Consider the following 14,409-nt stretch of genomic DNA (forward strand, 5'->3'; position numbering starts at 1 on the left):
TCCAAACCACTCCTAAGGCTCTGAAACGTGCTCCTAGACACTTTCTGGGGGAACACTTTTGGCATTTCACAATTAGGATAATTTTGACTCTCCCAACTCACTTATATGGGGGAACTTCAAATGCTCATAACTCTGGAACCCTAAGTCCCAGAGACTTAAGGGTGGGACCGTTGGACTCGGGGTACCCACAAATGGGGGGGTAGGACAAGGTCTCATGTCTCTACCTTGCTCCCTGAGGATGGGTCAAAACTGACCCTTGTTAAAACCCCAAATATTGACTCTCCCAACTCACTTATATGGGGGAACTTCAAATGCTCATAACTCCGGAACCCTATGTGCTAGAGACTCAAGGGTGGTACCGTTGGACTCGGGGTACACACAAATGGGGGGGTAGGACAAGGTCCCATGTCTCTATCTTACCCCCGAGGATCGGTCAAAACGGACCCTGGTTAAAACCCCAGATTTTGACTCTCCCAACTCACTTATATGGGGGAACTTCAAATGCTCATAACTCCGGAACCCTATGTGCTAGAGACTCAAGGCTGGTACCGTTGGACTCGGGGTACACACAAATGGGGGGTAGGACAAGGTCCCATGTCTCTATCTTACCCCCCTGAGGATCGGTCAAAACGGACCCTGGTTAAAACCCCAGATTTTGACTCTCACAACTCACTTATATGGGGGAACTTCAAATGCTCATAACTCAGGAACCCTATGTGCTAGAGACTCAAGTCTGCTACCCTTGGACTCGGGGTACACACAAATGGGGGGGTAGGACAAGGTCCCATGTCTCTATCTTACCCCCCTGAGGATCGGTCAAAACGGACCCTGGTTAAAACCCCAGATTTTGACTCTCCCAACTCACTTATATGGGGGAACTTCAAATGCTCATAACTCCGGAACCCTATGTGCTAGAGACTCAAGGGTGGTACCGTTGGACTCGGGGTACACACAAATGGGGGGGTAGGACAAGGTCCCATGTCTCTATCTTACCCCCGAGGATCGGTCAAAACGGACCCTGGTTAAAACCCCAGATTTTGACTCTCCCAACTCACTTATATGGGGGAACTTCAAATGCTCATAACTCCGGAACCCTATGTGCTAGAGACTCAAGGCTGGTACCGTTGGACTCGGGGTACACACAAATGGGGGGGTAGGACAAGGTCCCATGTCTCTATCTTACCCCCCTGAGGATCGGTCAAAACTGACCCTGATTAAAAGTCCAAGCCCTGTACACTCTTGACAACCCTAAACACCAACTTCACCTTGACAAAAAGTACCACAAAAAGGGGGGTCCAAACCACTCCTAAGGCTCTGAAACGTGCTCCTAGACACTTTCTGGGGGAACACTTTTGGCATTTCACAATTAGGAAAATTTTGACTCTCCCAACTCACTTATATGGGGGAACTTCAAATGCTCATAACTCTGGAACCCTAAGTCCCAGAGACTTAAGGGTGGGACCGTTGGACTCGGGGTACCCACAAATGGGGGGGTAGGACAAGGTCTCATGTCTCTACCTTGCTCCCTGAGGATGGGTCAAAACTGACCCTTGTTAAAACCCCAAATATTGACTCTCCCAACTCACTTATATGGGGGAACTTCAAATGCTCATAACTCCGGAACCCTATGTGCTAGAGACTCAAGGGTGGTACCGTTGGACTCGGGGTACACACAAATGGGGGGGTAGGACAAGGTCCCATGTCTCTATCTTACCCCCGAGGATCGGTCAAAACGGACCCTGGTTAAAACCCCAGATTTTGACTCTCCCAACTCACTTATATGGGGGAACTTCAAATGCTCATAACTCCGGAACCCTATGTGCTAGAGACTCAAGGCTGGTACCGTTGGACTCGGGGTACACACAAATGGGGGGTAGGACAAGGTCCCATGTCTCTATCTTACCCCCCTGAGGATCGGTCAAAACGGACCCTGGTTAAAACCCCAGATTTTGACTCTCCCAACTCACTTATATGGGGGAACTTCAAATGCTCATAACTCCGGAACCCTATGTGCTAGAGACTCAAGTCTGGTACCCTTGGTCTCGGGGTACACACAAATGGGGGGGTAGGACAAGGTCCCATGTCTCTATCTTACCCCCCTGAGGATCGGTCTTAACGGACCCTCGTTAAAACCCCAGATTTTGACTCTCCCAACTCACTTATATGGGGGAACTTCAAATGCTCATAACTCCGGAACCCTATGTGCTAGAGACTCAAGGCTGGTACCGTTGGACTCGGGGTACACACAAATGGGGGGGTAGGACAAGGTCCTATGTCTCTATCTTACCCCCCTGAGGATCGGTCAAAACTGACCCTGATTAAAAGTCCAAGCCCTGTACACTCTTGACAACCCTAAACACCAACTTCACCTTGACAAAAAGTACCACAAAAAGGGGGGTCCAAACCACTCCTAAGGCTCTGAAACGTGCTCCTAGACACTTTCTGGGGGAACACTTTTGGCATTTCACACTTAGGAAAATGTTGACTCTCCCAACTCACTTATATGGGGGAACTTCAAATGCTCATAACTCTGGAACCCTAAGTCCTAGAGACTTAAGGGTGGGACCGTTGGACTCGGGGTACCCACAAATGGGGGTGTAGGACAAGGTCTCATGTCTCTATCTTGCTCCCTGAGGATGGGTCAAAACTGACCCTTGTTAAAACCCCAAATTTTGACTCTCCCAACTCACTTATATGGGGGAACTTCAAATGCTCATAACTCCGGAACCCTATGTGCTAGAGACTCAAGGCTGGTACCGTTGGACTCGGGGCACACACAAATGGGGGGGTAGGACAAGGTCCCATGTCTCTATCTTACCCCCCTGAGGATCGGTCAAAACAGACCCTGGTTAAAACCCCAGATTTTGACTCTCCCAACTCACTTATATGGGGGAACTTCAAATGCTCATAACTCCAGAACCCTATGTGCTAGAGACTCAAGGCTGGTACCGTTGGACTCGGGGTTCACACAAATGGGGGGTAGGACAAGGTCCCATGTCTCTATCTTACCCCCCTGAGGATCGGTCTTAACGGACCCTCGTTAAAACCCCAGATTTTGACTCTCCCAACTCACTTATATGGGGGAACTTCAAATGCTCATAACTCCGGAACCCTATGTGCTAGAGACTCAAGGCTGGTACCGTTGGACTCGGGGTACACACAAATGGGGGGGTAGGACAAGGTCCTATGTCTCTATCTTACCCCCCTGAGGATCGGTCAAAACTGACCCTGATTAAAAGTCCAAGCCCTGTACACTCTTGACAACCCTAAACACCAACTTCACCTTGACAAAAAGTACCACAAAAAGGGGGGTCCAAACCACTCCTAAGGCTCTGAAACGTGCTCCTAGACACTTTCTGGGGGAACACTTTTGGCATTTCACACTTAGGAAAATGTTGACTCTCCCAACTCACTTATATGGGGGAACTTCAAATGCTCATAACTCTGGAACCCTAAGTCCTAGAGACTTAAGGGTGGGACCGTTGGACTCGGGGTACCCACAAATGGGGGTGTAGGACAAGGTCTCATGTCTCTATCTTGCTCCCTGAGGATGGGTCAAAACTGACCCTTGTTAAAACCCCAAATTTTGACTCTCCCAACTCACTTATATGGGGGAACTTCAAATGCTCATAACTCCGGAACCCTATGTGCTAGAGACTCAAGGCTGGTACCGTTGGACTCGGGGCACACACAAATGGGGGGGTAGGACAAGGTCCCATGTCTCTATCTTACCCCCCTGAGGATCGGTCAAAACAGACCCTGGTTAAAACCCCAGATTTTGACTCTCCCAACTCACTTATATGGGGGAACTTCAAATGCTCATAACTCCAGAACCCTATGTGCTAGAGACTCAAGGCTGGTACCGTTGGACTCGGGGTTCACACAAATGGGGGGTAGGACAAGGTCCCATGTCTCTATCTTACCCCCCTGAGGATCGGTCAAAACGGACCCTGGTTAAAACCCCAGATTTTGACTCTCCCAACTCACTTATATGGGGGAACTTCAAATGCTCATAACTCCAGAACCCTATGTGCTAGAGACTCAAGGCTGGTACCGTTGGACTCGGGGTACACACAAATGGGGGGGTAGGACAAGGTCCCATGTCTCTATCTTACCCCCCTGAGGATCGGTCAAAACTGACCCTGATTAAAAGTCCAAGCCCTGTACACTCTTGACAACCCTAAACACCAACTTCACCTTGACAAAAAGTACCACAAAAAGGGGGGTCCAAACCACTCCTAAGGCTCTGAAACGTGCTCCTAGACACTTTCTGGGGGAACACTTTTGGCATTTCACACTTAGGAAAATGTTGACTCTCCCAACTCACTTATATGGGGGAACTTCAAATGCTCATAACTCTGGAACCCTAAGTCCTAGAGACTTAAGGGTGGGACCGTTGGACTCGGGGTACCCACAAATGGGGGGGTAGGACAAGGTCTCATGTCTCTACCTTGCTCCCTGAGGATGGGTCAAAACTGACCCTTGTTAAAACCCCAAATATTGACTCTCCCAACTCACTTATATGGGGGAACTTCAAATGCTCATAACTCCGGAACCCTATGTGCTAGAGACTCAAGGGTGGTACCGTTGGACTCGGGGTACACACAAATGGGGGGGTAGGACAAGGTCCCATGTCTCTATCTTACCCCCGAGGATCGGTCAAAACGGACCCTGGTTAAAACCCCAGATTTTGACTCTCCCAACTCACTTATATGGGGGAACTTCAAATGCTCATAACTCCGGAACCCTATGTGCTAGAGACTCAAGGCTGGTACCGTTGGACTCGGGGTACACACAAATGGGGGGTAGGACAAGGTCCCATGTCTCTATCTTACCCCCCTGAGGATCGGTCAAAACGGACCCTGGTTAAAACCCCAGATTTTGACTCTCCCAACTCACTTATATGGGGGAACTTCAAATGCTCATAACTCCGGAACCCTATGTGCTAGAGACTCAAGTCTGGTACCCTTGGACTCGGGGTACACACAAATGGGGGGGAAGGACAAGGTCCCATGTCTCTATCTTACCCCCCTGAGGATCGGTCAAAACGGACCCTGGTTAAAACCCCAGATTTTGACTCTCCCAACTCACTTATATGGGGGAACTTCAAATGCTCATAACTCCGGAACCCTATGTACTAGAGACTCAAGGCTGGTACCGTTGGACTCGGGGTACACACAAATGGGGGGCTAGGACAAGGTCCCATGTCTCTATCTTACCCTCCTGAGGATCGGTCAAAACTGACCCTGATTAAAAGTCCAAGCCCTGTACACTCTTGACAACCCTGAACACCAACTTCACCTTGACAAAAAGTACCACAAAAAGGGGGGTCCAACCCACTCCTAAGGCTCTGAAACGTGCTCCTAGACACTTTCTGGGGGAACACTTTTGGCATTTCACACTTAGGAAAATTTTGACTCTCCCAACTCACTTATATGGGGGAACTTCAAATGCTCATAACTCTGGAACCCTAAGTCCTAGAGACTTAAGGGTGGGACCGTTGGACTCGGGGTACCCACAAATGGGGGGGTAGGACAAGGTCTCATGTCTCTACCTTGCTCCCTGAGGATGCGTCAAAACTAACCCTTGTTAAAACCCCAAATATTGACTCTCCCAACTCACTTATATGGGGGAACTTCAAATGCTCATAACTCCGGAACCCTATGTGCTAGAGACTCAAGGGTGGTACCGTTGGACTCGGGGTACACACAAATGGGGGGGTAGGACAAGGTCCCATGTCTCTATCTTACCCCCGAGGATCGGTCAAAACTGACCCTGGTTAAAACCCCAGATTTTGACTCTCCCAACTCACTTATATGGGGGAACTTCAAATGCTCATAACTCCGGAACCCTATGTGCTAGAGACTCAAGGCTGGTACCGTTGGACTCGGGGTACACACAAATGGGGGGTAGGACAAGGTCCCATGTCTCTATCTTACCCCCCTGAGGATCGGTCAAAACGGACCCTGGTTAAAACCCCAGATTTTGACTCTCCCAACTCACTTATATGGGGGAACTTCAAATGCTCATAACTCCAGAACCCTATGTGCTAGAGACTCAAGGCTGGTACCGTTGGACTCGGGGTACACACAAATGAGGGGGTAGGACAAGGTCCCATGTCTCTATCTTACCCCCCTGAGGATCGGTCAAAACTGACCCTGATTAAAAGTCCAAGCCCTGTACACTCTTGACAACCCTAAACACCAACTTCACCTTGACAAAAAGTACCACAAAAAGGGGGGTCCAAACCACTCCTAAGGCTCTGAAACGTGCTCCTAGAAACTTTCTGGGGGAACACTTTTGGCATTTCACACTTAGGAAAATTTTGACTCTCCCAACTCACTTATATGGGGGAACTTCAAATGCTCATAACTCCGGAACCCTATGTGCTAGAGACTCAAGTCTGGTACCCTTGGACTCGGGGTACACACAAATGGGGGGGTAGGACAAGGTCCCATGTCTCTATCTTACCCCCCTGAGGATCGGTCAAAACGGACCCTGGTTAAAACCCCAGATTTTGACTCTCCCAACTCACTTATATGGGGGAACTTCAAATGCTCATAACTCTGGAACCCTAAGTCCTAGAGACTTAAGGGTGGGACCGTTGGACTCGGGGTACCCACAAATAGGGGGGTAGGACAAGGTCTCATGTCTCTACTTTGCTCCCTGAGGATGGGTCAAAACTGACCCTTGTTAAAACCCAAAATATTGACTCTCCCAACTCACTTATATGGGGGAACTTCAAATGCTCATAACTCCGGAACCCTATGTGCTAGAGACTCAAGGGTGGTACCGTTGGACTCGGGGTACACACAAATGGGGGGGTAGGACAAGGTCCCATGTCTCTATCTTACCCCCGAGGATTGGTCAAAACGGACCCTGGTTAAAACCCCAAATTTTGACTCTCCCAACTCACTTATATGGGGGAACTTCAAATGCTCATAACTCCGGAACCCTATGTGCTAGAGACTCAAGTCTGGTACCCTTGGACTCGGGGTACACACAAATGGGGGGGGTAGGACAAGGTCCCATGTCTCTATCTTACTCCCCTGAGGATCGGTCAAAACGGACCCTGGTTAAAACCCCAGATTTTGACTCTCCCAACTCACTTATATGGGGGAACTTCAAATGCTCATAACTCCGGAACCCTATGTGCTAGAGACTCAAGGCTGGTACCGTTGGACTCGGGGTACACACAAATGGGGGGGTAGGACAAGGTCCCATGTCTCTATCTTACCCCCCTGAGGATCGGTCAAAACTGACCCTGATTAAAAGTCCAAGCCCTGTACACTCTTGACAACCCTAAACACCAACTTCACCTTGACAAAAAGTACCACAAAAAGGGGGGTCCAAACCACTCCTAAGGCTCTGAAACGTGCTCCTAGACACTTTCTGGGGGAACACTTTTGGCATTTCACAATTAGGAAAATTTTCACTCTCCCAACTCACTTATATGGGGGAACTTCAAATGCTCATAACTCTGGAACCCTAAGTCCTAGAGACTTAAGGGTGGGACCGTTGGACTCGGGGTACCCACAAATGGGGGGGTAGGACAAGGTCTCATGTCTCTACCTTGCTCCCTGAGGATGGGTCAAAACTGACCCTTGTTAAAACCCCAAATATTGACTCTCCCAACTCACTTATATGGGGGAACTTCAAATGCTCATAACTCCGGAACCCTATGTGCTAGAGACTCAAGGGTGGTACCGTTGGACTCGGGGTACACACAAATGGGGGGGGTAGGACAAGGTCCCATGTCTCTATCTTACCCCCCTGAGGATCGGTCAAAACTGACCCTGATTAAAACTCCAAGCCCTGTACACTCTTGACAACCCTAAACACCAACTTCACCTTGACAAAAAGTACCACAAAAAGGGGGGTCCAAACCACTCCTAAGGCTCTGAAACGTGCTCCTAGACACTTTCTGGGGGAACACTTTTGGCATTTCACACTTAGGAAAATTTTCACTCTCCCAACTCACTTATATGGGGGAACTTCAAATGCTCATAACTCTGGAACCCTAAGTCCTAGAGACTTAAGGGTGGGACCGTTGGACTCGGGGTACCCACAAATGGGGGTGTAGGACAAGGTCTCATGTCTCTATCTTGCTCCCTGAGGATGGGTCAAAACTGACCCTTGTTAAAACCCCAAATTTTGACTCTCCCAACTCACTTATATGGGGGAACTTCAAATGCTCATAACTCCGGAACCCTATGTGCTAGAGACTCAAGGCTGGTACCGTTGGACTCGGGGCACACACAAATGGGGGGGTAGGACAAGGTCCCATGTCTCTATCTTACCCCCCTTAGGATCGGTCAAAACGGACCCTGGTTAAAACCCCAGATTTTGACTCTCCCAACTCACTTATATGGGGGAACTTCAAATGCTCATAACTCCAGAACCCTATGTGCTAGAGACTCAAGGCTGGCACCGTTGGACTCGGGGTTCACACAAATGGGGGGTAGGACAAGGTCCCATGTCTCTATCTTACCCCCCTGAGGATCGGTCAAAACGGACCCTGGTTAAAACCCCAGATTTTGACTCTCCCAACTCACTTATATGGGGGAACTTCAAATGCTCATAACTCCAGAACCCTATGTGCTAGAGACTCAAGGCTGGTACCGTTGGACTCGGGGTACACACAAATGAGGGGGTAGGACAAGGTCCCATGTCTCTATCTTACCCCCCTGAGGATCGGTCAAAACGGACCCTGGTTAAAACCCCAGATTTTGACTCTCCCAACTCACTTATATGGGGGAACTTCAAATGCTCATAACTCCGGAACCCTATGTGCTAGAGACTCAAGGCTGGTACCGTTGGACTCGGGGTACACACAAATGGGGGGGTAGGACAAGGTCCCATGTCTCTATCTTACTCCCCTGACGATCGGTCAAAACGGACCCTGGTTAAAACCCCAGATTTTGACTCTCCCAACTCACTTATATGGGGGAACTTCAAATGCTCATAACTCCGGAACCCTATGTGCTAGAGACTCAAGGCTGGTACCGTTGGACTCGGGGTACACACAAATGGGGGGGTAGGACAAGGTCCCATGTCTCTATCTTACCCCCCTGCGGATCGGTCAAAACGGACCCTGGTTAAAACCCCAGATTTTGACTCTCCCAACTCACTTATATGGGGGAACTTCAAATGCTCATAACTCCGGAACCCTATGTGCTAGAGACTCAAGGCTGGTACCGTTGGACTCGGGGTACACACAAATGGGGGGGTAGGACAAGGTCCCATGTCTCGATCTTACCCCCCTGAGGATCGGTCAAAACGGACCCTGGTTAAAACGGACCCTGGTTAAAACCCCAGATTTTGACTCTCCCAACTCACTTATATGGGGGAATTTCAAATGCTCATAACTCCGGAACCCTATGTGCTAGAGACTCAAGGCTGGTACCGTTGGACTCGGGGTACATACAAATGGGGGGGTAGGACAAGGTCCCATGTCTCTATCTTACCCCCCTGAGGATCGGTATAAACTGACCCTGATTAAAAGTCCAAGCCCTGTACACTCTTGACAACCCTAAACACCAACTTCACCTTGACAAAAAGTACCACAAAAAGGGGGGTTCAAACCACTCCTAAGGCTCTGAAACGTGCTCCTGGACACTTTCTGGGGGAACACTTTTGGCATCTCACACTTAGGAAAATTTTCACTCTCCCAACTCACTTATATGGGGGAACTTCAAATGCTCATAACTCTGGAACCCTAAGTCCTAGAGACTTAAGGGTGGGACCGTTGGACTCGGGGTACCCACAAATGGGGGGGTAGGTCAAGGTCTCATGTCTCTATCTTACCCCCCTATGGATCGGTGAAAACTGACCCTTGTTAAAACTCCAAGCACTCTTGACAACCCTAAACACCAACTTCACCTTGAAAAAAAGTACCACAAACAGGGGGGTCCAAACCACTCCTATTCCGTTTTTGTAAAATTTCTGTCAGACTGCAAAATAATTTCTTGTTATTTGTTGATCACATCATTGTTTTGAAATCTTCATTTAGTTTGCTTCAATAAAAAATTGCATTAAACCTTTGCTTTATGCAAAACATGTCAAACTGACAGGGGTGCCAATACTTTTGTCTCCAACTGTAACTTCTGTTATGATTTGGTGCTATTTAAATAAAACAGACTTGACTTGATAAGGATTTTCCACAAAAAAGACCAATTGCCTTACTGAAAATTCCAGATCTAGTCCCTCTATAAAAATACAGTATCTACGAATATTCAACTATTACTTTCCTATTGGATGGAGGGGGAAACCTCAGAGACAAGTATGTCATAGCCTGGACAAATGGAACCAAAGCTATCGGCACAGAGAGTTACCATTAGCAATGAAGGAGATCATTTATATTTTAAAACTGGATGAACTCACTTGGCATATACACTGGTCAGCCAGGACATTAAAACCACAGGTGAAGTGAATCACACTGATTATTTTCTTACAATGGCACCTGACAAGAGTGGGAGGTAGTGGGATCCAAGAAGAGTCAAATGGAGAACAAGTGGAGTCACCTGAAGCCAAGTGAACAGCCACTTGTTGAAGTTGATGTGTTGGAAGCAGGAAAAATATGCAAGCGTAAGGTTAGATATATCTCAGAGCATCTCCAAAATGGGTGTACCCGGAATGCCTTTGTCACTAATTTACAAAAGTGGTCCAAGGCAGAACAACCAGTGAACTGGCAAAAGGGTCATGAGTGCCCAAGCCTCACTGATGGGGAGCAAAGGCAACTTACAGGACTTAAAGGAATCAAATGATAACATCTTGGTGCCTGATACCACAGGACATCCTCACAAGTCCTGCTTCCACAGGTCAGAGCTGTTTCTGTGGCGGGGGGGCTAAACAATGTCGGGCAGGTGGTTTTAATGTTGTGGCTGATCTGCGTATGTCCATAATGTAAGGTACACAGTACATCTTCTAGTGGGCCACCATTACTTACCTAGTACTGACAGCACTGAGCTTTTCAGTTTACTGTTGTACTGTGTGTTACTTCAAAAGGGAAACCAGTTCAATTTTAGATGATATACAGTACCTTGTTCCTATAAGTCTGCCCTGCATCTTCCCGTTGTCTGTTCAGAGTGGTGATTACGCTTAAAATAACTACCAGCTGCCATTCCACTCATGTACTTAGACTTTCACTCTGAGGCTAAAATTATCTAAAGTTCTAAGCAGCCTTGGATGTTTTTTTTTATGTATGGTGAAGTCACCATCTTAGCTTAGGTTGAAGGAGGTTGGTGAAATACAGAATGTAAAAAGAATATACTTGGATTTCAGGTTTCCAAAATATTGTAGAGTCCATGCCACAAAGAACTGAGGCGGTGGCTCAGGAGGTAAATGGGTCGTCCACTAATCGAAAGGTCTGGGGTTTGATCCCCGGCTCCTTCAGTCTGTATGTCGAAGTGTCCTCGGGCAAAACAAAATCCCAAATTGCCCCTGAGGGTTGTGTTCCTAATAAAATGCTAAGCCTGACCTCAGCACCCAACTCAAAAACTGAATAACTTGAAATTCTGTACTTCTCTGTGATGCTACTGATACTAAATATCACAACCAGTCAGTCTAAATCAACATTAATACCCAATTTAAAAACAGCAAAGGAAAGTTTTCCACATCCAAGTACATCAACCTCTTTGATGTACTTGACGAGCTTAAGAGAACATAAGGTGAGATTTAAAAACCTGGGAGGGCTGTTCAGTTAGTGCTGGGGGGCCGTGTTTGACAGGCTCAGGCAGTACATGGGGGATGGCAGGTCTCAGGATGCTGTTACTGTCTGTGTCTCGCTCTCCATCTGTAAGGCCTTAACACACATACAAAAACACTGAGTGTGAATCTGTTACTGAAGGTCACAATTAGAAACTCAAAGCAACATGTCAAACTGATGAATGATTTATAAAGTATGCTAAGGTGTTACTGATTTCATGGACTTAAACCGAACACTGAGAATAAAAATAGTAATTATGGCATGTGTAAGAGTTTGGGCTTTTCTCTGTTTTCAGTTGCATACAAGTGTTTGCTTACTTATCTATACTTTACTTAAACAAGATAAAAGACTAATTATTCTGTTGCCATTTAGCAACTCCAGCTGCCAAGAGGCCCTGACAGCATGCCAGTGCTTGAGACATAAGATCCCGTGGGAGATGTTTGATGTACCTATAGCCTTACCTCTGAGGTGTTCAGTAACAGTAGGATAGGAAGCAATTCCACAAATAAACAAAAGGATGAGGATGAAGAGGATGAGGCTTCGCTGCAGCCTGGACAGCTGCTTCCACTTCTGCAGGCACAAAGAAGAGAGGGAGATGAGGAATAAGGCCAGTTTCTGAAGAATTGATATGCTTTTTCTTGTCCAAACAAGCAACTTGACTGACAGGTCTTATAACTCAAACTGAATTAATCTGTGGTCTTGAACAATAAATGTTCAAGAAACCTAATTTCATCTCTGTGTACAGAAGTTTGGCCAGTGTTTGTCTATAAATAAACTAACTTGACTGCTGTTTCAGCTAAGAACTTATTTCCCCATCAGCTTTCTAATGACAGACCTTAACCCAGTGAAGCCAGTCATACATAAATACTATGCCCTGTCCCGCACTATGTACTGTGACTGGCTTATTTCATAACATATTGTTGCTCATGTTAATTACACCATGCAGTCTTTTGGTCTGATGAACAGTAATAATAATGGTGTACATTACCAGAACACCTTAGGCTGCCTGAACATGATGAGATCATTCACACACCACTATCAACACTGTTCATGTCCTGTTAAACTTGATAACACACATTTAGAGGCAATGTTAGCCCATTCTGAAGAATCAAATTGCTGTGCTGACATTGTAGCTTGGGCTTCCCATTCACACCTGACTCTGGGCCTCCCTTTAAGAATGGAGCAAAGGTCCTACACTATCACACTCTGTTGTAGCACCATCATTCCACCCATACACTCAGCTCTTCAATTAGTACATATATTGTGTACGTATCAGTACACAATAAGCACAGAGGCATGAAGTATACAATTAGTATAGAAGACATAAATTAAGTTTCTAAATGCACAATTTGAAAATGGTACCACAGGTATACCTATGAACTCTGAGCTTTAACAAATAAAATACATGCATAACTTTTTCAAACCTACAATTTTTTTTTAATTTAACACATTTAACAATTTAACACTCGTAAAGCTGTTGTATGAGCTGATAATAAACACACCCACACATACCCAACTCTACATTATGGCACAGAAAAGAAGCAGATCATGCATTCTTCACATTCACCATATCTTTTTCAGCAGATACACTGGAGAGCATCAGCAGCTAAAGCCAGCCATGGAAAAAGTGGGACACAATAGTAATGTTATCAGGTCTTAGCAGGGGTGTGTGTGTGGGGGGGGGGGGGGGGGGGGTAACCAGAGCATTGTGAGGATGAGAGGAGAAAAGGAAATCCATTTATGAGCAGCTCACTGATACAACCCACTTACCCTCCAGCAGGACTGCCTCCTCCACTGCTTACTGTTATTGTAACTTCCTTGTCCAGCAAAGCTTATGGATACATAGCCCTGTCGAGATGGTGGGTGCATGTCTGTAACCCAGCCCTGGAGGAAGAGACACATTCAAGAGTAGTGTGAGTGAGACGACAGTTGGATGTAAATTCCAGGTGTGGTGATCTAAACCCAGCTCGAAACAAGCTAGGGGGGGACAAAGTGCAGCTAGCATGTGAGCCTGGCTGCTAAACATAGCTGTGGTTGTGATAAAATTACAAAGTAACACCAAATTGTCACACATGAAGAGTACACTTACGACCCACTTCAGCTCACTTTCCACGCATTTCACTTTACAGCAGAGATATTCTTTGAATACATGTTTAACTGAAGATTTCACGGCCGCCGAGAAAAATGAAAACATGTTCTGACATTACCTCGAAAAGTCTCCAGCTTTACATGTGCGACCAGTCTAATCCACCACCAGGAGAGTAACAGTACTCAACGGTTAGCTCAGCGTTAATGAAGAAGCCTCGGGGGTCTCTTCATGTTTAAAACACTTATTATTATTATGAAAGAAAACTGGACGTTAAACGCGATCCACTTGTAGCTCTGAACGTGATGCTGTTCTCTGTCAACAGATATGATTCAGGTGCATCCATGCTGCCTTCACGGATTTCCTCGAAGTGTCGTAAATACCAGAATCGGTATACTCTGGACCCTGAACAAAAATGTTCCCAAATAAATTAATTCAAAACACTCTTTGTGTTTTTGTCATTCTGAAACTACCGGTATTTTTTTCAATTATTTTTATTACACTGTGTTACACTGTTACTTGAAACTTCAGATTCAATTTCTTCAAATTCGTAAAGACTATAATTATAAGACAGTATTTGAATTTTCCTTCAAACGCTGATATAAAATTTTTTTAA

General features: G+C 46.5%; 1 protein-coding gene across 1 annotated transcript; it reads right to left on the bottom strand.

Moving 5' to 3' along the window:
* Window positions 1–11,654: 11,654 nt before the first annotated feature.
* On the bottom strand, window positions 11,655–14,014 carry LOC121184961 (endoplasmic reticulum mannosyl-oligosaccharide 1,2-alpha-mannosidase-like). The gene is made up of 4 exons (XM_041042894.1): window positions 13,915–14,014; window positions 13,478–13,591; window positions 12,169–12,277; window positions 11,655–11,803 (listed from the first exon to the last, which is right to left on the bottom strand). The coding sequence occupies exons 2-4, from the start codon at window positions 13,574–13,576 to the stop codon at window positions 11,655–11,657; spliced, it is 357 nt and encodes a 118-aa protein (XP_040898828.1). The 5' UTR covers window positions 13,577–13,591; window positions 13,915–14,014.
* Window positions 14,015–14,409: the final 395 nt, after the last annotated feature.

Source organism: Toxotes jaculatrix, chromosome 7 (genome assembly GCF_017976425.1).
Source record: "Toxotes jaculatrix isolate fToxJac2 chromosome 7, fToxJac2.pri, whole genome shotgun sequence".
Lineage (NCBI taxonomy): Eukaryota > Metazoa > Chordata > Actinopteri > Toxotidae > Toxotes > Toxotes jaculatrix.

What these genes read in the sequence shown, in the direction of transcription:
- LOC121184961 (XM_041042894.1), bottom strand. Translation starts at nt 13,576, where the DNA reads ATGCACCCACCATCTCGACAGGGCTATGTATCCATAAGCTTTGCTGGA. An exon ending in GGAGGCAGTCCTGCTGGAGG is followed by an intron (nt 12,278 to 13,477) that starts GTAAGTGGGTTG and finishes TTGTGCCTGCAG; the next exon opens with AAGTGGAAGCAGCTGTCCAG. An exon ending in TGTTACTGAACACCTCAGAG is followed by an intron (nt 11,804 to 12,168) that starts GTAAGGCTATAG and finishes ATGTGTGTTAAG; the next exon opens with GCCTTACAGATGGAGAGCGA.